Source organism: Thermobia domestica, chromosome 3, assembly GCF_964235325.1.
Source record: "Thermobia domestica chromosome 3, izTheDome1.hap1.1, whole genome shotgun sequence".
Taxonomy (NCBI): Eukaryota; Metazoa; Arthropoda; class Insecta; order Zygentoma; family Lepismatidae; genus Thermobia; species Thermobia domestica.
The window spans coordinates 41,891,163-41,918,183 of NC_137456.1; the positions used below are offsets into that span (position 1 = coordinate 41,891,163).

A 27,021-nucleotide genomic window follows, 5' to 3' on the forward strand; every position below is an offset into this window, starting at 1 on the left:
TAAGAGAGCTAAAAGTATCTTTTTTGACCCACCTTCTATTTGAAAAAAGTATAACGAATTTAGTTTTAAGTTTCACGATTACCTATGTTCTCTAAGGTAAAGGAGATGGATGATTAATGAAAATAAAAAGTCACAAAAGAGTTGTTGAAATGAACCTGTTTGAGAAAGCGAGAGAAACCGGAAAAAACCTTGGACACAATTTGTTAACCACAATTCTGATGGCCTGGGGTCAAACCAGGGACATATATTGTGAGTTACCGTGTCTCTATGTATTTAAATTTGTGTGTACAAGTAAAACACACACACAAACACAAACACAAACACAAACAAACACACACACACACACACACACACATATATATATATATATATATATATATATGACGTCAAGAATTATGGTGGTAACATGGCAGAAGTTTTGACAGACATCTTTGACAACGTTGATCAAATCTGGACAGTGTCTGATATGTAATTATTAATTATTCAAAAACCCTTTAATATTTTACATATCACATATCCCATTAAGGATGAACTCACGATATTGATATTCGATTATCAATTAGTTACTTTCCATTTGTTAGCAATTTCTCTCTCCTTATTTTGTTTTTTAATGTAGTTCGTAATAATATCAAAAACAACTGTAATGATGTGAATACCTTTCTAGAATATCATTAATTTTTTAAATACATATCTTGTACTTTATAATACTAGATATGAATTTCTAACTAACTAACTCTACAGCCTATGAAGCCCGAAGGTTCAATGCCGCGTTTACAAAAGCTCTTTACTGACTTCTATTTTTAGCCAACTGGATTCAGTTTCTACTATGTATTCCTATTTCTGTGAGATCCATCTTAATATTGTCCTCCCATCTGCGCCTAGGTCTTCCTAATAGCAGTTAAGACTTTCTAAGTGTTCCTATTTTGTTCCATCTTGACTAAATGACCTGCCCACCTGAGCCTCCTAGACTTGATGATCCGAACAATGTTTGGTAAAGCGTAAAAATTATTTCCTCCTTATGTAGATTCCGTCATTCCCCTTCCTCTTGGCTACAAATATTCGTCTGAGGGTCTTGTTCTCAGATACTTTCAGTCTACGTTCTTTCCTCAGACTAAACGACCATGTTTCGAAACCATACAGAACAACAGGCATGATTATAGTTTTATATATTTTAAGCTTCGAATTCCACGACAGAATTTGCGACGAAAAGAGATTTTGAACTGAAGAATAACCCGAATTCCCTAATTTTAGTCGACATTTACTTTCTTCGTGAATATGGTCTTTGTCTGTTAATATTGATCCTAGATATTTGAAAGTTTTCACTTTATCAAAAGTATTATTTGATATTTTAATGTCCAAAATTTGCAATATTACGATCCCGACGAACTTCCATGTATTTAATTTTCTCTGCATTTATTCCAAACCCATGACCTAGGTTAATCAGACCTCTACATTTCTTTCTATTGTTCTCCTTCTCTAAAGAATACGTCATATTTTCAGATCGTTGTCTGATATTTAAGGAAAGAAAGTCAGTGCTAATAAAGCGTGGGAGAAAAAACTTACAGAGAAAGATATAAACCGTGAAAAGTGAATGGCAATTAAGCACACATTTTATAATCTCTCAGGAATTCAATTACATATTTCCTTGTGACCACTAAGTTTACCAAACTAGGTTTTTAGTGAACTGCACTGTTTTACCTACAATACTGAAATAGGCTCATTATTAACTTCTTTTGAAAGTTTTATACGTACCTTAGGGACAATAATTCATGCACAATTTACTTCCAAAAGTCATCACAGTAAAGAGAGATGCATTTTAGACGCATATAGTCAGAGATAATCATAATAAAATTTATTAAGAATTTACTCAGAATTTACAGGATGTGATACACTTCAGGAGAGTTAATGAGTTAGTTAACTGTTGTTTATGGATTATCACACCTATATCTGGATATATGGTTTTAAAAAATTACTTTTACTTTAAAAATTACTAGTTTATAGTTTGTTTAAGACCTGAGGATCAATTAATCGTTAATAAGTAACTAGTCTAGAAACTGGTTGTTATTCGTACTCATCAAATCTCCAATATTACAAAAGCTATTGATTTTTCAGATCTATAGTGAAGAGGATATACTAAACTTATTCTGAGCTATTGTCTCAAATTAAATAACAAGTAATTAAAAAGTGGTCTCATATATGTAGTTAACGCCTTTTAATGTATCGAAATGACCGAATGTTAATGGTTCGTTAATGTTGCACACACTATATGATGACGTATGTGAAGTAGTGTTCTTTATAAAACCCAAACGAGTGATCTTGCCCATGTTTGAGTCACAGCAGCCGATGGACTCATGCATCTAATCATGGCAAGGATTAAGGATTTACTTCTACTGCTATTGCTATCTTTATTACAAGTAAGTTCTTTTTTTAAAAATATTTTTATCAGATGAGTATCGTTTCATATTGTGAACTTACAGTAGACTTCCAAAGTTTTGAGACTAGATACTAAAACCGGAAAATGTAATCTACCACTTCCGGTTGCAATAACGGGATGATGTCTGTGGTAGAACCTGGTCTTTAGACGTAGAATCCACATCGAAAACATTTTCTCGCAATATCATATTTTTTACAAGTTTCCTCTACATAAGACAATATTAGACCTGGAATTGTACTAGATTTTTACTACTTCCTGCTTCGATAGAAGTATGCAAGCAGAGATTCTAACTACATTCTCGTCGACAAAGACTTATACCAACCTTGGATTTCCCTTGACAGCTATTTTATGACAAGTACACATTCGAGTCACCCTCAAACAAATGTACAGTTAGTGAACATTGAAATTGAAATACTTGGTAGAAAGCCATAATTTGCACTTAAGAAGGAGTTGAGGCGCCTTTGGCGGCCAGTACAGCAGCAATACGACTTGAGGAGGTTCTATTCATCATAGGGACTTGTCCAGACTAAAAGTCCCCGGTTGTTTCGGTAATAGTAGCTTGACCCATCCGTGAATACGACACTTTTTTTTAGATCATTCACATCCAGGTTTTATGCTTCTGGCACCACTGAATTCGCTTTATTCGTTTTATGTCATTTGTGCTACTGATGAAAAGCTTCAGTATAGTAACCCTGTTTTGAATATTGGCCTTATGCAGGTTCGACGGAATGTTTTTGTGCACACAGGTTCTGAGAGGTGTATATTCATTTCTGCGGTGATTGCTGATGCGGAGGCTTTTCGTTTCCATGCAACAATTCTAGTCAATGTCCTGACGTCCCTTTCAGAAAGTTCCGTTTTTTTCCTGCTGTTGCTCTTCCTGGATGTGGGTTGTCCTTCCTGTTTATATACACACATCACCGTGGATATTGTAGCTCGTGAGACTTCACAAAGTGCTGCACTTTTAGACACAGATGCACCTGCTAGAAGCGCCCCTACTACTTCCTCTGTTTTGAAGTAGATTAGGTTCCCCTTTATACCGCTCTACACACACGATTTTACGTTAAATAAAGAACTTCTTCTACTGGAGTGACTATTGAGGACCCGCACACGTGACTCTTGCCCAAAAGTACGTTATATATTACCAGATGACTCTGATGAACCCCGCGAACGTACTATGCTATTTGCAGTGGTATTTCAGTTTCAATGCCCACTACCTGTACTTCTAAATGTTATGCGCCGACCACATACACCGTTAAGTATTATACTGGAATTTGTCTGAAGAATAATAATATTTTAGAAGGTAATAAGTTTAGAAAATTCATCTGTCTAGCAAGCTTTGGATTTGACAGATGAAATTGGCTATACGAAAGCTGCGCAAAAAGGATGCGCGTCAACATCAGCAACATCGCTTGATTCACGAAGTTTCAGCTGGGCGGGTAGGCGGAAACAAAATCGTGTGACCAACCTAAACTACAGAAAACAAGAATGAATCGAATCATCTAGAGCCCGTGGTTTTAAACAAAGAGCTCGTGGAGTGGCTATCGTTGGTAAGTTTCTTTCTTCAAGAAAAGATTTGTTTTGGTGTTGAGGCAATAAATTAAGTAAAGATACGTGGATGTCTTAGTTAATATTTTTGTACATTGTGCACAAATTCTGCTTGAAGTAAATTGGTTGGAAATCCTAGTCCTATATTGCTAACCTACAAACTCAGCATCTTCTAAGATTTCTTGCTCTGCTTTGTCACTTCCATCATTGTTTCATGCAAGAATCTAAATTACATGAATCACAGAATGGGATGAGATTACAGATAGCAATATTTCATAAAATTAAGGCGAGGTTGACGCTCCATGGTGTTATTTGCTAATTTCATAGATATGTAGTACATAGAGATTTTATTATGTTTATAGGGAGCGGTGTCTCATAGTGGTACTGTGCCTGGTACGAGGGTCTGTAGTTACGCTTGCAATAACACGTTCATTAAGGAAAATCAAGGTTAGCTGGTAAATACGGGAACGGAGAAAGCTAACATTGGAATTCCTGATTTATTCAATGAGAAACAATGCACATTTTAGATACCAGTATCTAGTCTACCTGGTATAGATTTATAAAGAAAATTTATATTTAATATGCATAAAGAAATTTCTTACATTGACACTCCCCTAATAACCACACCAGCCACTTTGGAAGTCAATCGTGATGGAATGAAGTCATATATCGGGTGTTGCAAAATAAGTGTTACAACTCTTGGGAGGTGACTCCTGCTACTGAGACAAGAAAAAAAGTTCTCTTGAACTTTCGGCTATCGGACATAGTTTCAGATCTACAAGGTGCCGAAAGCGTGGAAAAATGACTTTCGGACGCCAATAGTTCGGAAACTATCCAACATAAAGAGGGCGGGTAAAAAGTTCACTGAAGAAGTCATACCATATTCATGGGAGTTCTAAAGAAGGTTCGGCGAATGAAGAATTGAAGACTCTTTTAGATACTTATACAGAGTATATCAAATGTTAGGATCAATAGGCCAACTCCGTTATGAATATAGATACCAGGTGTATCAGAAGTCTGGGCCTTGGCCAACTCCATTATGAGTTTAGATATCAGGTGTATCAGAAGTCTGCGCCTTGGCCAACTCCGTTATGAGTATAGATATCAGGTGCATCAGAAGTCTGGGCCTTGACCAACTCCGTTATGAATATAGATACCAGGTGTATCAGAAGTCTGGGCCTTGGCCAACTCCGTTATGAGTATAGATATCAGGTGTATCAGAAATCCGATCCTTAGGCCAATTCCGTTACGAGTATAGATGCTAGGTGTATCAAAAATATAAGCCTTAGGCTAACTTCGTTGCGGGTAAAGATACAAAAAAAAAATGGAGAGAAAGGAAAGTTGTTAGAAATAAATGAATCTAAAATTGAATTTTTCCAATCGCACCTGTCGCTTGGGTTTCGCACTGGTAAGGCGTTCTACAAGTTGTATGTTAAGAGAGAAAGCAATATTGTCAGTTCAGCAAACTGTTTCTTTGGGCCTTCATCATATCAAATAAACAGTGTTGTTGCGAAACAGATTCAAACTCTTCTAAGGTTTCCAGATACAAGAATGTGCACTTTCCTCGTTACATTTTGGCGTGCCCTTACGTTTCAACCGAACAGACTTTTACATAATACTACTGTATGAACAGTGCAAACGATTCTGGGATCAGTATATGAGAAAACGTGTTTACATTGAATAAGCTGAGAAGTCCTTGTCTTAAGTAAATGTTTCTTGTATCTTTACTAAATATGTACATTTATTGAAGCTAGCGTTGCGAAAGTTCTACTATTCGACTCGACGGTCATGTGTGTGCCCACCCGTACATTTTTTGCTCGATAACTCTCGTAAACACTATCCGATTTTGATAAAATTTGGTATGTGTTTTCCTTCCATTTGGAGACATAACCTTATTGTTTCACGTTGCAATCCATCAAGTATAAGGGATTAAAAGTGGGCAAAATCAACCCCATGTTGCAAATTTATAAATGTAAAGTGTCTGTATCTTTTTGAATTAATAAGAAAGTATAGTGTGTTAGATTTCAATTTGACAAACGAAAGTCTTTCAAAATACAAAATACTACATGAATATTGGATTGCTGATGTACTGCATTGATGGCATAGATTTCGAAGAGATAGTTGGTTTATACTTAATGATCTTTCAGTATTTTAGAAATAATTATGAGTACGATTGAAGATTCCACACAAACACACAAGATTATGATGGAATGTTATCGCTTTGCCACTCAAATCAGTTTCAGGACATTTTTGAACCAATAGTGCTTGTCAGTGCACGAAGAAAAGTATTTGTATTTTTTGTCACAATAATGTTGCCACTTCCTTGTGTTTGGGAAATAATGTTAGCTCTAAATCTCTCTATATCTACAAACCTTAAAATAGTGTAAAAATATTTAAGGACGGAGGAGAAAAAAAATTGAAATATTAAAAGTAAGTTGTTCTGCTCCTTCGCCCTTCCATCTCAAACATTACAAACAATAAGTAAAAGCAAATGATAAAATTCATGAACCATTCACCATAAATGAATCTAAAGACCACAAGTCAAAAAAATCATTGAAACTAGTTGCATATAGCACGACAGATGGATGGACCACTTTCCTATGTGGTTCATCTCATCCGCAATGACAGTGGTTCATCTATCCTAAGAAAAAGGGGTAAGGATATTAGATAAGTTTTGTAGTTTCTGAACGCAGGAAACTTCACTGTTTTCATTAACACATTTCTTTATGACGAAACGAGCTAGTAAATACAAAAATGAAGAAATATACTTCAAGATCGTGGAATATTGCTTTCAGACAAATGTTGTAGAAATAGTTTTGAAACTAAACACAATACACTGAGCAAGACTATGTGATAATATATATAAAACAGGCAATCACGTAACAGGTTCAACACAATAACTGTGTCTTCATCAGACTTCCAACTCCTTCTGGCTGCTTGGGAGTTTGTTATCTCTTATATACTTCCCGGAGAACAACTTTTAATTAGGCTTCGCCCGTTCATTAAAAAGTAACATTTGCGTTATTCACTTTCACTTGTACAGTTGCGTATTTATCCAATTAAAAATATACGTTTTTGCAGGATACATTCTTGATCTCTAATTATCCTTATGTTCCCTTATTAATTTATTTTCTTTCTTTCTTCTTTCTCTTCCTTTCTTCTTCTTAGAGTAGAATTATCTCCCATTCTTTATAAATCAGGAATCCTTCGTTACAATTCATCACCTTGTCTCCTGCCTTCATAATTTTTCTGGTCTCTTCCATTTTCTCACCAATGTCCTGTTCTCTGATTCTATGTCCTCTGCTCCTTCCCATGCTATCCTGTAGTTTGTCTCTTTCTGATGCTTATATATTGCGTTGTTGTCTTTTTTAATATTACGTCATATTTATGTTCATAAGTATTGTCATTACATCATAAATTTTGTAAAAGTATTGTGAATGGGGGCATGTTTGAAATGGGGACTGGCCATCGACACGTTTGTGTAAAAGACATTGACTTCATTCACTTATGTTGTTGGAACAGATAAATGGCAACGTTGTATGTTCATTTAACATTGGGTGCATAAACAGTGTATAGCCCAAACGGCTCGACCAATTTTAAAAATTTCCTTCACTTTTTGAACAACATATTTGGAGACGGTTTCCTCTTTTACATTTTGTTGAAACTGATAATAAGTTATCCTCTGCCACGGGAATTTTGAGACCCCCTGCATTTTTTAAATATTTACTAATCATACCGGTTCTTTTATAGAACATTATGTTTCGTCGGAGATTAGGGAATTACCCCTATAATTTGGGATTGAAATTTTTGAGAGGTAGGATCGCTTGCTTCAACAATGGACACTATCTCTACTTATATTATACTGTATGTCTCAATATTTTTGTTGTTGGTTTGAGATTTAGCGTCCATTTTAGGTTCAGCATCAACGCTATAAGAGACATGGATCTACATAAACTCCCGCCGGGAATCGAACCCGGATCTTTTACTTCGAAGACCCGTATGTCAATAACTTCGTGGTACACTCTATACGTAATTGACGCGAGCGCTAACAAAGTGGCTAATAGAATAAAAACTGTAATAAATAGCGGAAATCGGTTTCCTGGAATCAAATTAATCGTTGCAAGAATACATTTCATCCAGTAATAAAAATCTACCACAATCTGTTTTCAATATTTATTTAACTTGAGCAAAAACGATAAGAATAGCAAAGGCGCCGATCTTGGGGGGGGGAAGGAGGCCCGCGTCCGCCAAAGCTCATGTGGGCCCCCTACTGTATTTGTGAATATACAATATTTGGCATAATTTGAGTGCAATTTGTCTTAAAATCTTCATATATATAGCTTCTGCATATGAAAGCCCCCCCAAATTTACAGAGAAATCGGCGACCTTGAAGAACAGGGAGAAGCGCTTTCTGGAATCGATTTAGTGTTCTTAAAAAAATGTTCCATCGTCTCTTGTAACAGTTTATTCAAACCGAAAGTAGCAGAAATCAACCGCTCACGCTTTAGCGTTGATCACTATAGAATGAAAAACGATAATAGATAACGACAACTGGTTTTCTAGAATTACATAAGCCTCGCAATAATATATTCCGTCTCTACTCTAATCTCTCTGTTAAAAACGGAAGTTATAGAAGATACTATTACTTCAGGTCTCAATATTAATTGTGAAAACATCAGGCCATTGAAATCAAATTCCTTTACGTGACGTACACGTGATACTGGTATATGTTAATATTTTTAGTTTTATTTTCACACACCATTTATAAAAACAGGAGTTAAAACAGGTTATATTACTCTTGCGTACCTCTTCGTACTGCACAAAAATGTGACAATCCAGTACATTATAGGCCATGTTTATGAAATTAACTGAAATCTTTAGTTTCACGTTCCACGCTTATGCCGGTTAGGCTAAAGGAGATGATGATGATGAGAAATGAATTAAATCGTGAAATGAAGAAAATGGGAGGAAACAGGAAAATCGCGAGAAAACCCATGCACACTTTGTTTGCCCACAAAACTCACTTGGTGCGGGCTGGAATCGAACCAAGGACCCCTATCACCAGAGGTGAACAATCTACCACTGAGCCACCACGGCCCCTTATGTTACAACACCGACAACACTAGGGAGGTGATTCCTGACACCAAGATAAGACAAAAAGTATAGATCAACCTGGGTGTACAAATGCTTCCTTTCGAAGTCATAGGCTGCCGAAAACGTGAAAAAATTAACTTTGAAGGTCCGTAGCTCCAAAACTATGGGTCCTACCGTAGTCGGTTCAATACTTTACTAAGGAACTAATATGTGCTCTATCCAAAAATACATGCTTCAGAATCCTTCAGAACTTCCGCAACAATTTTTATAGAGGTAGTTAATGGGTACTTCAGATTATATGCCAGCAACCAAACTAGTTGTACAAAAATCGTTACGTGACTACCTTAGGATTTTGAAACATGTATTTTTGGATAGAGCACATATTATTTCCTAAGAAAAGTCTTGACCCGACCACGGTAGGTCCATTGTTTTTGAGCTATGGATCTTTAAAGTTCATTTTTTCATGTTTTTGGGAAGCTTATAACTCCGAAAAGAAGCATTTGTGCACCCAGGTTGGTCTATACTTTTCGTCTCATTTTGGTGTCAAGAATCACCTCCCAAACGTTGTCGGTGTTGTTTTGAAACACCCAATATATATATGAATATACAGTCGCTGTGGGAGATAGCGTGATAGAATGTAGAGGGCAGAGAAACTTTACGTAATGGATACAGACAAACACAAATAATTCATGAAGTTACATAAAACATTCATGCTATATGAAATGACACCACTGAACAAGTTAGATCATACATGAAAATAAATTATTCAATTTTAGTTCAACTGCGTTCCGGACTTCTACTTTCAATATCTGTTCACTTACTTAAGGTACTACGTTAGACATTGATTGTACTCAGATCGGCTGCATAGTTGAAGTCAAAATTTAAAAGCATTTGTTGGACAAAGTCTCCAGAAAGTGCCTTTACTCATATGAAGACGTTTCTATTCCGCGAACTCTGATAAATAAAACATTCAGCAGAGAAACGAACGCACTTCTGAATAGAGGTGGTGAGGAAGGGGTTCAATAAGTTCCTGTATTCTTTCTGTCCAGGATTTAAGGTATCGTTGGTAAGTTCATTTAGTGCCATTGTCCGGAATGCATGCAGGCCTAAGTTCATTTTCATGTGAAGCTGTATTCTGCTCCTTACAATTTCAAGTTCTGCAGAACAGTTTTTGGTTGATTTGCAGGGTGAACACATCACTAAAGCACTAACTTCTGGACACGTTTCCTTTCGTGTTGACGGGCAACAGAGCGAGGGCTATCCAAAACACTTCCCAGGCAAAAAAAAAAAAAAACTTTCTTCGCCCATGTCATCAAAGTCTGACGAATTGGTACCTTCTTATCGAACCGTTCACAAAACCTATCCATCACATACGGAACATTTTCGTGGCTGTGCGTCCGTTCATGCACCCCTACACTTGCCAGTAAGAGCTTCTTCAAACTGAAGTCGCTGGTATCTGCCATTGTTTTTCACCAAACATGAAAAGGCAAGATAATGAACTGGTAAATGCACAGTCTTTATTTTCCTCCCTCCGTGATCACTCACGTGGCAATTACGTGGTAATCACGTGGAAATTCCCGTGAGGAGAGTTGTTGCTATACCAATGAGCAGGATAGGTGGTTCAAATCTCAAATATCTTAACATCTTACATTGTTATATGCATTTATTTCAGGTGTAACGCGCTTTGTGGCCACCTTCCTGCAGAAGAAAATCCATTATACGACATATATTAAGAATCAAATCGTCGTTTCAGAATTTATTTACTGTAGGGTACATTGTAACAGAGAGTTACAATTAACAGTTCAAACTATTCAAAATCTTTACGTATAAACAGAGACATTTTAGAATTATAGTGCAGTATGAAATGTTATCTACGAAACTAAAATCAAAGTTTAATTTCTGGATTAATAATCTATGAACGATTAGGATAGTCTAGGCGGAATTACTTTAGTTGACTAATCTATTGTCAGATGGCTGTCATTGTCACACCGTTTCTCTTCCTTAACCTCTTCTGTACCGTAAGAATTTTAACCAAGGAAAAGAACATATTTAGAGTTGTTAGGTTAAAACTGACATGTAGTTTCCGACCATCTTCATCGCAAGTTGAACACTCAAAGGTCACCTAATTACGACCTACGATAAATATAAAGATAATCCAGAAAGTTCTGTCGCTTTTTGTGGTGGTATGTGTTCCATTGGCTCTCACATCGTGAGTTCAATGCGAATGGAGAAATGGCAAAGGATAGTTGTTGGTGTGAGTATATCCAACATACTACCTGGTTGTGCCTGTTCAGTTACACCGTGAACTTGCGTAAGGACAGAGTAAACATGGTACCTCCACAGAGCGTCATAATGGCGTGTATGCTGTACGAGTTCAAACTGGGGTCAAAAGCCGCTGCAGCGGGGCGGAAGAAATGCCAGGTGTCGTGACTACGCGGACAGTGCAGCGCTGGTTTAACAAACTTGAGCACCGTGACGAAACACTCGAAGAAGCACCATATGCCGAAGGCCAACACATGTACAAAATGAAGATCATCAGGTAACAATTGAGTCGAACAATGGCCAGACATGTGAGTGGACAAACTATTCGACAACATCTTCATCAAGTTGGGAAGCACTATAAGTTGGGTCGGTGAATCCCACATGATTTGACTTCGGGCCAGAAGGCAGCACGAGCAGACAAATGTGTTTCTTTGCTGTCTCGTTTGAAGAACAAGACATTTCTGGACAGAATGTTGACATGTGATGAGAAGTGGATCCTGTATGAAGCTCCACGGCGCCACCATCGTTGGTTATCATCCCATGAACCGGTTCCAAAATAGCTGAAACCAGCACTGCACCAGAAAAAGGTCATTCTGTGTGTTTGGTGGACTGCTCGCAGCATCGTGTATCAAGAACTGCTACCAGCTGGTCAAAGCATCAATGCAACTGTATACTGTCAGCAGTTGAGCCGTGTTCAAGAAAGACTCAAAACTCTGGAGCCAAGGGTGCCGATTTCTCTGTAAATTTGGGGGGCGGGCATTCAGATGCAGAAGGTAGTATATATATATGAGAGTTTTAAGACAAATTGCATTCAAATTATGCCAAATATTGGATATTCATAAATACAATAGGGGGCTCACATGAGCTTCCGGGGTCCGGCCACCACGGGATCGGCGACCTTGTTTGGAGCCAGCATTTCTGAATCGCAATGAGATCCTTCTGTTACATTTCAAATGGACAATAAAATGGATCCAATTCCTTGGACAGTCAACTTAGAGGGTGCCAGTTCAAATCCCTAGTAGAGGTGGAAAGGAAACTTGATACTTCACGGTCCATCACGTTTTATCGCGATGAAATCCATGGTCTTCCAGAACATTGGCAGAAGGTCGTCGATGTTGATTGGGACTACTTTTGATCTTTCAGGTACGTCTTAAGTGACATATTGATGTTCGGAGATGGTGAGTGAATAAATGTCAGAACTTTCTTGGTTACCTTTACATGCCTCTATGCCCACTAAGGGATTTATTGAAACAAATAAGCATAAAGAGCTCTCCCAATGATAACACTTTTGCATAGTGCTAGCAATTATTGTGTTTGCGTATTCCAATAGAAGTACTTCCTATATTCTTCACAAATTTGTAAGAACAGCAAAACTTATGCAAAACCAGCGGCTGATTATTACAACTACAATGATATATAAAAAATAAGATGAATTTGTCTCTCAAACCCAGAGTTTTTTTGTATAGGTAGTTATTTTTTGTATGTTACAGATACCAGAGAAGGGGATAGTCTGACAGCAATTACAGCCTTCTAAGTGAACGTAACTGATACCGAGAGCAAGTTAAAGATGGCACATAGACTTGTACATTATAGGATGGAGTAGGTCCGCTTTCTTCTTCGATTTTTATGGGCCAACGGCCAAACACCACCGGGCATTAATCGAGAATTAGTGGAGGTCTATACAGAGAGTATTATATCGCAGAAACAAATATATGTCTGGTGTAACGTATTCGCACATGATAGGAGGTCTGTAATCAGATGATGACAGAAGTGGCAGATTACATCTATTATCAACAGGAATATTTTGTCATCAATGCTATGATTTGTGAGGTCATAGAGGTTGCATGACATTCCAGATGTTGCAAATCCCATATTGTTCAGTGAGGAGTATCGTCTGTGACTAACTTCACTTCAGGAAAGTGTGTGCTGAATGAAGACCAAAACACTTTCGAATGGACATTTTTCTGATAAACCACATGCTCAGGGCGTAAATATGGGCCCCACAGACCCCCCATTGCGGGGGTCCTCAAGCCATAAAGGGCCCCAAACCATAAAGTGGGACTTAAAGAAGGGGCCCCACTCCACGCTGTCTGCGGGAAGGCCCCCAAGCCTTTAGCTACGCCACTGCACATGCAATATGCCCACGAAGGAAATTTATTCCTTCATCGCTTTATAACGGGAGATGACACCCAAATACTCTCGTGGACACCTGAATCAAAACTCGAAAGCGTTACATGGATATATCTGTGTCTCCACCGGCTAAGAAATTCAAGACCACAACATCTGCCAAGAAAACAATGTCTACTGTGATTTTGAACCATCAGGGTGTTATTCATATTGAATTTCTGGCAAAGGGTACGAACATTACTGCGGACGCATACTGGAAGCCATGGACAAACTGAAAACAGCCATACGTCAGGAAAGGGACACTACGAGAGGGAGGTGTTGTTACTGCATGATAACACGTCTCAACGGACCTATACAAACATTATGACTATCAACTGAGAAATTCTTGACCGTTCTCCACATAGCACTGATTTACCCCTTTACTACTACCATTTGTTTGGAACTCTAAAGAAATACCGCCATGCGTTGCGTTTCGATGCACTGGAAGATTCACAACATGTTATTTAACCTTGTTAGGAAAATTGGAGAAACATTTCCTTGCAAAGAATATGACTATTTGGTGTCACGTTGGAATGTATGTTTGGTTTCCAGTGGTTCTTATGACGAACGTTAATGTGATATCGTGTGTCAAAGATGATACAGTTTCAGATATTTATTTTTGTACGTTTTTTTCAGTAACTCTAAAATTCGCCATACTTTTTGATACATCTTTGAATTATAGGCCTATTGATAATTTATATTCCCAGCTTATTTAGGTAGTCTCTGTATCTTTAACATCCATCAAAAATTGAAATAATTAAACTGATTCGAAACCATTTTAGAACAACTTAAACAAATGGGACTAATATGTTCCTTAGTCATGATGGAGTCAACCGCATCGTAGGCAAAAAAAAAAAAAAACTAAGCGCATGGAAATTATTGGTGCTAGCTATTCGCTATATCGAAGTAAATGTAAAATAATTCGATACAAATGTTCAGGAAATGTATCAAGCAACTTTATTTTGCATCATATTTTCTATTTATCCTTTATCTTTACAGGGACCATCCACACAAAATGTAGGAATTAACAGATACGGAGTAAATAACCAAGTCCCTTCACAATCTGGAAATGGGCAAATGCAGCAGGCTAATAATGATGATGCTGGTTTAAGACCATCAGTATGGGGTTTATCAGAATGGCATGGGGTAAATAACCAAGGTGATGCACAAAAGGGATATGGTCAAATAGACAAGGATAAGGCTGTTGATCTATCGGGATGGGGTCCAGTTAATAACCAAGTTGCAAGCCAAAGGGGAGATGGTCAATTACAACAAGTAAATGAAGGTAATAGATTTGGTGGTGTTAGTAATCAAGCTGCTGATCAATTTGGAAATGGTCAATTACAACAAGTTAACAATCAACGGACTGGTGTCAGGTTCGCCACATCAGGCAAGGCTATTGATCTATCAGGATGGTCTCCAGTTAATAACCAAGTTGCAAGCCAAAGAGGAGATGGCCAATTACATCAAGTAAACGAAGGTAATGGATTTGGTGGTGTTAGTAACCAAGCTGCTGATCAATTTGGAAATGGTCAATTACAACAAGTTAACAATCAACGGACTGGTGTCCGGTTCGCCACATCAGGCAAGGCCATTGATCAATCAGGATGGGCTCCAGTTAATAATCAAGTTGCAAGACAAAGAGGAGATGGCCAATTACAACAAGTAAATGAAGATAATGGATTTGGTGGTGTTAGTAATCAAGCTGCTGATCAATTTGGAAATGGTCAATTACAACAAGTTAACAATCAACGGACTGGTGTCAGGTTCGCCACATCAGGCAAGGCTATTGATCTATCAGGATGGGCTCCAGTTAATAATCAAGTTGCAAGCCAAAGAGGAGATGGCCAATTACAACAAGTAAATGAAGATAATGGATTTGGTGGTGTTAGTAATCAAGCTGCTGATCAATTTGGAAATGGTCAATTACAACAAGTTAACAATCAACGGACTGGTGTCAGGTTCGCCACATCAGGTAAGGCTATTGATCTATCAGGATGGGCTCCAGTTAATGACCAAGTTGCAAATCAAAGAGGAGATGGCCAATTACAACAAGTAAATGAAGGTAATGGATTTGGTGGTGTTAGTAACCAAGCTGCTGATCAATTTGGAAATGGTCAATTACAACAAGTTAACAATCAACGGACTGGTGTCCGGTTCGCCACATCAGGCAAGGCTATTGATCAATCAGGATGGGCTCCAGTTAATAATCAAGTTGCAAGACAAAGAGGAGATGGCCAATTACAACAAGTAAATGAAGGTAATGGATTTGGTGGTGTTAGTAACCAAGCTGCTGATCAATTTGGAAATGGTCAATTACAACAAGTTAACAATCAACGGACTGGTGTCAGGTTCGCCACATCAGGCAAGGCTATTGATCTATCAGGATGGGGTCCAGTTAATAACCAAGTTGCAAATCAAAGAGGAGATGGCCAATTACATCAAGTAAATGAAGGTAATGGATTTGGTGGTGTTAGTAACCAAGCTGCTGATCAATTTGGAAATGGCCAATTACAACAAGTTAACAATCAACGGACTGGTGTCCGGTTCGCCACATCAGGCAAGGCTATTGATCCATCAGGATGGGGTCCAGTTAATAACCAAGTTGCAAGCCAAAGAGGAGATGGCCAATTACAACAAGTAAATGAAGGTAATGGATTTGGTGGTGTTAGTAATCAAGCTGCTGATCAATTTGGAAATGGTCAATTACAACAAGTTAACAATCAACGAACTGGTGTCAGGTCCGCCACATCAGGCAAGGCTCTTGATCAAACTGGATGGGGTCCAGTTAATAACCAAGTTGCAAGCCAAAGAGGAGCAGGGCAATTACAACAAGTGAATGAAGGTAATGGGTTTGTTGGTGTTAGTAACCAAGCTGCTGATCAATTTGGAAATGGTCAATTACAACAAGTCAATGATCGACGAACTAGTGACACATCCAGTTTTCTGAACCCTGGTGGCTGCCTGCAAGTACCGGGGGATATTAATAACAAAGCCACTGACCAACTAGATGGCAGTCAAATACAACAATTGAGGGAGCAGTACGGACATGATGAAGTAAGTAACGAAGTTGCTAAAGGAAGTAGTTCTGGACTTATACAACCACTGTACACCAAATATGGACACAATCACTATGGCCAGGTTTTACCTAAAGATACGGTGAGTATAATTTTTGAACTCTTTTTAAATATTCAGAACAAACTGATGTGTTTCAATATGATAACTAAATAATCAGATTGAGCACAGTAAAGATTATGAAAAATGTTACACATAAGAACAAACATTGTTATAGGAAGAGAAGTTGTTATTTGTAATAACAATAAAAATATCGAGGTAATGTTTGAGGTTTGATTAGGAGGTTATTCCGTTAATATTAAAATCAAGATTAGGTTACAATTGATACATTAGGAGGTACTGATATTCATGATAGCAAAATTCCGTCTAAATATTTTCTCTAGGTTGATTTGAATGACATTGATTATTACGTGGAATTATTAATATTTCTTCATTAAATTGAGATTTGCCTACCCTTTCAGCACTGAGGATGTATGAGATGTAGACCTACATCTTAACGTGGGATCCGAACATGAGCTACCATCAGGAATCGAGATCGGGACATCCGCATCAAAGACGCATACACTAACCATATAGCCATGATATACCACATGAGGAATGGTTAGTAATTCAATAAATGATCCCTTCCGGAAGTAAGAGAAGTTCTGTCAGGAATGGAGTTACTCTCTGATTGTTTGTTCTGTTTTCGGTTAATTGTAGTACAATTTCCTTTTCCGGTTAATTTTAATACAATTTCCGTCTTTCTTTTAAGTAAGAGGCTGTGTAAGGCGGAAACTGCTTCTTTTTTTTCGAACTGGAGCACTATTCCCACTGCCCAAGCACCTCTATTGGGAGTAGAATGTCCTTAGTTTAATGTCCTGCCCTTTTAGAATAAGGGAGGTGATAATTAAAGCAAATGAATGATGAAGGAATTGGTGGAATGAGAAAGTGGGAGAAAACGGGAGTACCTCGATAAAAACCCACGGACATGATTTCTCCACTACAAACTTACCTGGGATGAGATTGAACCAGGGACCCGACGCATCAGGGGTAAGCACTCTGTCACTGAGGCATCGTCCCCCCTCTCTATTGGGACTAGAATATTTAAATATACTTTATTGCATAAACCTTTCTCCCGGTGCAAAGAATGGATGTTCAGCTATTTTAAAATAAAAAGACTAAAACACATTTTATTATCTCTATCCTTAAGGGATTCCGAAATACGTACATCTTATAATTATTATAACACACCCCTTTGCTTGCCGAATTTTCACGAATCCTTCCTTAGTGATATGTTACATCATAAATCCTACGTTCTCTCCAAATATCTATCTTAAGCAATTGGTCTAGGCATATATCAGTTACTCAGTCACAAGCTCTTTACTTTATTAGGTTGGAGCAAATGAAACCTCAGTCTTTGACATTCGGTAGCAAACTCACGTCTGCAACACAATACAGGGAAGAACTGAGATCACGCTTCTACCACCACAAAATTCTGAATGTGATACGCAGACAATAAGAACGCAGTGCTTTGTTGAACAGTGTCGTATGAAAGTGCGCCGTAGAGAACATACAATTGTAACTGAGATTTCTTTATGAATTTGAACTGGTATATTCTGCACAGCGAGTCGTAAGAAGAATTAACGGTGCATTTAAATCACAAATGACGAATGAACGCACCATTCTCCTTTGTTTGTCCAAATTCTTTTCACTGAAACAATATTGCAAAATGAGCCTTGTGAGTATTGAAGAGGATAATGTTCGAACAAACTCAAGAACACCCTGGAATCGCATCCTCTGCTGATTCTTGCAAATGGAAACGTGTTAGACATACATCATACCACTATCGTTTGGTGGCCTGTGCAATCGGTAAGGTAAAAGAATTAGATTCGTGGGTGCCATATGAGTTTACACCCGCCAACAAGAATTGTCATCTGAAAATGTGCAGTTATCTGAGTGTAAGGAATATCTGGGGAAGTTTCCTGCATCTGACTGTCAGTTCAGGTTTTTAAAAAAAATAAATCTGATAATAGTAGTAAACGGTCAAGACAATTAAGATGAAGATCGTATTCAAAATAGAAGATGGTTTCCTAAACTGCCTATCCATTCACAAAAGGTGTTGTTGCTTGTATGGTAGTTTATGGTGCGAGTGATCCATCATGTATTTGACAGGCAAAGTGAAACTGTCAATGCAGATTGTTATAATACAGAACCGAATTGAAATGCGCCGCAAACTTGTTCGCAAGCTTCCGCCAATGATCAACAAACATGATGCTCTCATGCTCATGTTGCACCATACTTCTCAACGTTTCCTGATGTCCAGGAGTTGCAACATGCGGTCGAAGACTTCCCACCGTAGGCTCTAAACTTCTTTCGTCCTTTAATTCAATCCTTATTTTTACGAAGGTAAAAGTGTGTAGCTGCAAACTTCTTTCACCACAGATCCAACCCTTGACTGAACGGTGATAATAGTGTGTGGCTGCATATTTCTTTTGCCACATATCCAACCCTTGGAACAACAGTGATAAAAGTGTGTGGCTGTAGACTTCTTTCGCCACGGAATCCAATCCTTGGCTGAACGAAGGTAAAAGTGTGTGGCTGCAGACTTCTTTAGCCACAAATCCAACCCTTGGCTGAACGGTGATAAAAGTGTGTGGCTGCAGACTTTTTTCACTACAGAATCCAATTCTTGGCTGAACGATGGCAACAGTGTGTGAATACAGACTTCTTCCACCACAGATCCAACCCTTGGCTGAACGATGGCAAAAGTGTGTGGCTGCAGACTTCTTTCACTACAAAATCCAATCTTTGGCTCAACGATAACAAACGTGTGCGGCTGCAGACAGTCATTATTTTCATTAACTAAGTGTTCTAGTTTTCATTCTAGTTTAACAATAGTCAAGTCAATTTACACTTAATGCATACTTAGCATCGAAAAATGGATGAAACAACATCTAAACGAAAGCAAGCAGTAGTTTTGTCTTCGAAAACGTTAACGTTTAATAGACTAGAAAACATTGTAAAATAGCTATTCTGTATGAACTTCTGGAAGATGTTGCACTGAATCCAATACTTTCGTACGTTCGTGAGGACTGTTTAAGATTATTTTTTTGATTAATCTTTCGGAAATATTTCGAGACCGCAAACCTAATACAGCGAAATATCTGACTGACGGGCACCGACAGATTATGATTCGTTCTCAAATGACTGAAGTTCTTTACAGAGATGTACCAAAAATTTAGAGTACTCACAGCTAGTGAGGTAGTTGCACCCATGATACAGTAAAACATATTAGTTAACCATATTAATACTATACCTAATGTTCGAATTATTTCCTCAGGGAAAAATTCCTCTCTCTAAAGGATCAAGAAAGTTTTGCTTTTGGTTACGTTTATAGAGGCATATATTGCAATAGGCACTACAAGCGTGTGTGTGTTTTTTAAAGGCATATACCAAGCCCCTGTAAAGAATTCACAATTTACGAACTAAAAGTACTAAACCCTAAAGTAACTCATTGAAAATTCTCTAGTATTCGACCACAAAGTGGTTTGTCGTCATCAATATCATCATAATAGATATTCCGCCATTATTGGCAGGTCACTTGCCGAAACTGAGAAGCTTTCATGGTCCATGATCTTCAGCTAAAGTCTTTGTCTTCACGTACGATTTTTCTGCTCTAATATCGACAATGAATTGCAGCCTCCTTCGCTCCCTCCCACTTTTTTGCCACCATACTCTCTAGCATGTCCCTCATGATACAGTCCCTTCTTAGCCAGTGTCTCAACCAGTTTCTCTTCCTAATAATATCTACAATAAATTGTTCTTCTCTACTCCATCATTTCGAACACACTCTCATTCGTTTCCTCTTGGCCTAGCTAATTCTCTCCATTCTCATCCACATTCACGTCTCTAAAGCTTCCAGTCATGGACAAATTAAAGAATAATTTCAAGTTTAGGTTGCATATTGTCCTGTCTGGTGATTTAGGTAAATCACTAGGTATTCCCAGTGCTATGCTAAACGCTGCTTGAATAGTGTGGCGTTGCCAAATAGTGTCGAGTGTTTACTGATGCCAGATAATAAAGGAAGTAATCATGGAATTCTGCTTGGATACTTACTAGAGACATTTGTTTTCGACCCTTACCGCAATTCCGCTTCTCGATCTGCAATGCTAGAATCCAGCAATTTTCTTATTGTGACTACTACAGTAAACGTTCAAATTTGGCAACAACGCATTATGGCGTTCTGCACAAGTTTTGTCTCAAAATCTATTTCCTTAAATGTAAATTAATATTTAAATAAAATATGAAACATAACACGAAAAACGGTCAAACAATATATCTATTTCGTTAGAAGGTCGTTGCTTTAAAATACTTTACACATACAAATAAACATTTCATAAAACGGAGCACTTCTAGTGAGATCTAAACGCAAGTGCCACCTAGTGTGCTCATTGTAAAACGAATCAAATATTTTCTTTTACTTGTTACATTTTTTCATATCAGGAGATACAATAAAATGAATCAGTGTCTTGTGCTGTAGCTGAAACATTACTCTATCTTATAGTGCAATATTTATAATATGAAACGTTTCATTGCACAGTAGTTAAGGCAATGAGCTCAAATATGTACTGACTTCCGGATAGTGATCCACCTTAACTTACGATAAAGATATTTATGGAGAAAGGATCCTCTTTTTATTCCACTGCATCACAGATTTATTTTTAAATAACATGAAATATTTTTATGATTTATGCATATGGAACTGAGAATAACCCCTCCACTAAAACGTAAGAGGGAATAGAAGGCTGTCCGTATTCATATCTGAAACTGCCCGTTAAAGGGACTGTTCTGTCCGGTAACAATCCGTGTTACTATTATTCTACAAAAAGGATGTTTCTAATACGGATTTGTTCGTTATTGGAAATGCCCGTTAATGGATATTTCTCTGCATACTACTCATGTCATGAACAGTACTAAGGAATAAAATACGCCCTTAATGTATTCAAGTGTGAATTCTATTTAATTAATAATAACTGTTAGTTATTAGTAATATCATATCTTAAATATATAATATTATACATAAGATACTCTTTCTTTAAAGCGACGATAGCCAAATGACGCCCAACAGGCTAATATATCCCAAGAGCAAGTTTCGTGACATTTTAAACTTTTTTAATATTTTAAATATAAATAGTCTATTAACATTTTTACTGTGTTTTCGTCAGATTTTTAGTTTTCTCTAAGCTTTACAGGGAGTTCATAAAGTCCTGCAGGAAGGTAAAAGTCTATAACTTGGAAACCGTTACGTTTAAGTGTATAAATTTTTGGGGTTGGAAGAAGATAAGTTTAAAGTTTTGTTCTGGCCACTATGCTCGATGACGTTTGCGCTGGTAATCACGTGACTTAAGATGGCGTCTAGTAAAAAAAAGACACAATGTGTTTTGTGGTTTGCGGAATTAAAATCTTACGTTTCAGTGCGGAGAAAGTTCCAACCAACGTATGGAAAAACACCCCGAGCAGAAACAAGTATCAAGAGGTGGTACGAGAAGTTCAAAGAAACGGGAAGTATGTCAGATTTACCACGCAGTGGAAGGCCAGGAACGAGTGACGATGTGATTCACACGTTGCAGGACAGCGTAGCCAGGAGTCCAATGAAGTCGCTTAAACGTAGATGATTGGAACTGGGAATACCGAAGTCAACGTTACACAAGATCGTACGCAAGAATTTGAAGGTCCGGCCCTATAAGTTAAAAATTGTGCACGAGCTTATAGAGGAAGACTGTGACATGAGAATGGAATTCTGTTAGTCAATGCTTACCCGCTTACAAGAAGATGGTGACCTTCTGTCTCGATTTTTGTTTTCAGATGAAGCCACATTTCATATGTCGGGAAAAGTGAACACGTACAACTGTCGAATTTCGTGGGGGGTTGGAAAATTTACGTGAATTGTTTATTCCAAAGCTAAAATAAACGATAACATTTTTCTGCATCAGGCATATTAAATTATCGGTCCGCGGAAGCATGTTGCGACCTTGAATCATTTCCTGTGGCCTTCAATTCACAGGCAAAAAATATATAACATTCAGCGTGAATAACATTTCTTACGTCATTTATGAAAAGCAAGAATTTCCCAACAAAATCGAAGTTAACAACTAATCGAAGTTAATCCCACTCATCTGACCTCTATTATAAAAATCGTTAGTGCGAACAGACATCTGAAAACTGGTTGTAGGAAAAGATATATCAAATACCCATCTACTACGTGGATATTCTTATGCTCCTTTTATGTTTTTTTAAGAATCAAAGTATTAGGTATTATACTGAGTATTTACTAACTTTTTAATACATTAGTCAGTACGTTTTTCCCTTGCGGTCCTCACTATTGTACACTAATCACTATTTAGCTCACTTCAGATACTGAGTTTGACATAACTGGTCTACATGTTAGTGTAAGGGGTATCAAAAAGTTGGTGCAATCACCTAGAAAAACTACACTCTGGAGAATTCTGATACCATGATCACATTAGGTCTTCTCTTACCTAGTCACTATGCTTAGCGATAAATTTTTGCCTGCAGTTCATCACTTACCATAAGACCGTTTGCAAAATTCTGAGGTTTGGCTTTGAAACCACAGTTCAACCTGAGAAATGACGTCATCCTTACTGTCAAAATGGCGTCCTCTGAGTGGACGCTTCATTTCTCAGAAAAGATAGACATCACGGTGTTAGATTCAGTGAGTATGGGGGTGGAACAAAATTTCATATCTTAATTACAATCCCTTCATGATGGATACATGCCCGGAATGAACTGGTGCATTGTCTACCAACTCCAGCACGTATTTTGTGATTAATACGATACGTTTGTTTTTTGAGTTCCTCTCGTAAATTAGTCAGAAAATGGGAATAATAAATACTAGTAACAGTTTGCCCCTGTGATAGGGAGTCTGTCATGATGACCCATTCACAGTACCTTGGTGGCAGACTTCTCCTTTTCCTTTTTTAGGGTAAGGGAAGGAAGGGTGTTTTCTTTATTTGCTCATTTCCTTTCATTCTGGGTCATAAAAATAAATTCAACTTTCATTCATTGTCAGTAGTTCTCTTCATCCATCTTCAGCAATGCAACATTTCTCTTCCAGTATCCTAATGATTTCTCTTCTAGAAAGGTGTGAGCAGTCATGGTACCCACCATGGTGACACTTTCTGAAGATACAGCTCGTGTGAATAATATTCCAGGCAGATCCGTAACTCATACATATTGCACACATAACACTTTCAATGGTTATCCCCCTGTCTTCCTTTCTGATCTTCTCAACTTTCTCCATCATGGCAGCATCATCAGTAAAAGATGATCTTTCAAATCTAGAGACGTCCGCGGTGGTAATGAGTTCAGTTTGGAATTGCCGTTTACACTTGGATATCATCTCATGGATGATTGTCCATACTCATAGGCTTGTTTCATCTCTTCGTGGATTTGATTTGCTGATTTCCCATGAACATGAAGGAACTTAATGATACTCCGTGTCTCTAGGTAGCCAATCATCTGACTCTCAGCGATTTACCTGCAAAGGAAGAGTTGTTCTAACGAGTTCAGAATTTGTATGATTAACATACAAGTAAGTACCTAACTATCAAATGCAGGTTCGAGAAGCGTTATAGTATGTTACCTTCAAGGTGATTGCACGAACTTTTTGATACCACATCGTATATCCAATGGTGGTTTTTGAGGGGAAGTTACACCGATAACAATTAAAATGTTATCGGTACGAGCAAACGGTAGTTTTGTAAATTTTCCAAAAAGAAAAAAAAGAAAAAAGAAAAAGAAAGAAAAACGACTTAGATTTTCAATTTTACCTCACTAAATGAACAAAGTTTATATCATCACTGAATTCTATGTACATTGCTATTGTATGTCACATCAATAAGGCACAATTTCACATCTTGCTGGAACCAGTGTATTGGCCCAGCAATACAGCTCCCCTTAAGATAAGACAGTGAAGCGGAGAATGTCCTATCTTAGAGAATTAGTATTCTACGATGGTCTGAGCAGCCGCTAACTGCATTGAATACAAGCTCCAACCCCATGCTTCGTAACGGCATAAAAATTCATCAAACTCAATTGCATTTTACATATTGATACATTTCTATTATGAATCATATTGTTCACGCATTTTTCCTCATATATTTTGGTCATACTTGTTTACATTTACTTCTTCTTCTTCTTCTAGCAAGGCTCAGCTTTCCGGATATCCTTCACCTGTTTCTACCTTGTGTCATGTCCTCCTCTGTGATACCATACTGCTCTGTATCTTTCTTAACAAATCTCCTAACTTCTTCTTTAGCTGGCTTCGATTCTACAGCATCCACTCGCTGAGCTACATATTCCTAAGATCTCCTTGCATACCCAAACTATCTCAGTCTACTTGCTTGCAGTTTTTCTACCAGCGTTCTTGCCTTTACTGTTCTCCGGATTATTTCATTCTTAATTTTATCCCTCCGCGTCACTCCTCACATCCAACACAGCATCTTCACCTCTACAACATGAAACTTCTGTTCATTTCTCTTTTTCGTCGTCCAACAATTCGCTCCGCATAGTATGGCAGATCTCAACTACTGTTTTGTAAACTTTTCCTTAAAGGAGTATTGCTACCCTACGGTTACACAATACTCCTGTCGCTTCTCTCAATTTTGTCCGATTGCTGCTAATTCTGCTTTATATATTTATTTCTATCCCTAACTTTATACGGAGAGCAAGGGCGCCCATGTTGTGGTTTCCAAGGGGGCAAGTATAAGCGACTTTTCAAATATAGTTTCAAATTCTGCTGTAACTAATATAAAAATTCTATTGGGTTTTCGATATTCCCAAGTACAATTTCCTCTTAGGAGGGCGCCAGCGCCCCACCTTGCCCTCCCTGATGGGCGTCCTTGATGGAGAGAAAAAACGAGTCATGGCTAAGCAATAAACCTGACAACGAATATCACTGGTTCTTTTTGTATAAATAATTATACAACGAATATCAACAACGTTTTCCTTTCTTCCCAGGTTCCGGCACCATATACAACGAATATAACTGGTTCTTTTTTGTATAAATTGAGCCATTGAATAACACAAACTCTGTTTTTGTATTAATTCCATTTATTTATATCTTGTTGTCTTGACAACCTCCTATCGACAATCATATTATTTTAAAACATATGAATATCTCTTTATATATATATATATATATATATATATATATATATATATATATATATATATATATATATATACCGTATTTATGCGTGTAAGCCGCGCACCCCCAATTTCTGGAACGTTAAAATTGAAAAAAAACTCGTGTAAGCGGCGCACATCAATTTTCTGAAAAAAAAAGGCACAATGTATTTTTCATCCTACTTTTAATCATTAAAATTGTTATACACAGAGACAATCCAACAATACCGTGATTATTAACAGAAATCACTCCCGTGCCTAGCTTTCTTCGTCGCCGAGGAGCTGGAGCACGCATCACCATCGGACTAAATAAAGTCTTCGCTCCCATCGCTGGCATTGGAAAGGCAGCATTTTTTTTAAAGCTGCGGACGACAAGATCCTCTGGAATTGAATTCCATGCTTCAATAATCCATTCGCACAAAAGGCGAAGTGCAGGTTTCTTAATTCGGCCAGTTGGCTTAGTTTCGTGTACTGCAGTTGCCATCCTTTCAGTGTACAGTGACCGCAAGTGGTTCTTGAAAGGCCGGTTGATGCAAAGAGGAAAGATGAGCTGTAGCTTGTCATTTTATATTAAAACTTTTCTACTCTTGTAAAATTACTCAAAATATGCCAGTATTAGGTTAATAAAAGCTCCCCATGATTTTAAATGCTTGATGGCTCAGTCAATTCTACATTTCCTCGTGTATGCCGCGCACCCTGTTTTTTGACTTCGTTTTTGTGCAAAAAAAGGTGCGCTGCATACACGAATAATATATATATATCGATATTATATCTAACTTCCTCCTTTTTTTCTTTTTCTTCTTCGAATAATCTAACCAGTCTAGTACATATATAAAATACTTTACGCCCAAAATTTACAAGTAATAAAAATTTACAAGTAGTAACAATATACAAATATACAACGTACCGTTGTAACCTAGCCTGGTTTAGTATCTGATATAAAATCTGCTTAATTTCGCTTCTCCAGATGTTTCAGACTAAAAATCAGTTTTTTCTCTCAGTGTAACAATAAAATAAATTTTACATAGTAAAATGAAATCATATACGCAATTCGAGTTTAAAAAAATACTGTTTCTTTTAATATATTTTGTTAACTATTTATTTCAGAGGGGTTTTCCAGTACCGTACCATCTCAGTTCAATCCACTATCACCCTGGTCTATGGATCCATCCTGTTGGTCAACCTGATTGGGGTAGAGTGCATAACCAAGCTGCCAGCCAACAAGAAAGTGGTCAAACAGAACAAATTAATAAGATTAA

The 27,021-nt window shown here is 37.6% G+C and overlaps 1 protein-coding gene across 1 annotated transcript in view; it reads left to right on the forward strand.

Moving 5' to 3' along the window:
• Positions 1-2,315: 2,315 nt before the first annotated feature.
• LOC145681424 (uncharacterized) overlaps positions 2,316-27,021 on the forward strand; it is a 38,991-nt gene continuing 14,285 nt past the window's right edge. The window contains exons 1-2 of the mRNA XM_081753070.1: positions 2,316-2,414; positions 14,501-16,660. Of these exons, the coding sequence (XP_081609196.1) occupies positions 2,352-2,414; positions 14,501-16,660 (2,223 nt within the window). The 5' untranslated portion in view covers positions 2,316-2,351. The remainder of the gene's footprint in view (positions 2,415-14,500; positions 16,661-27,021) is intronic.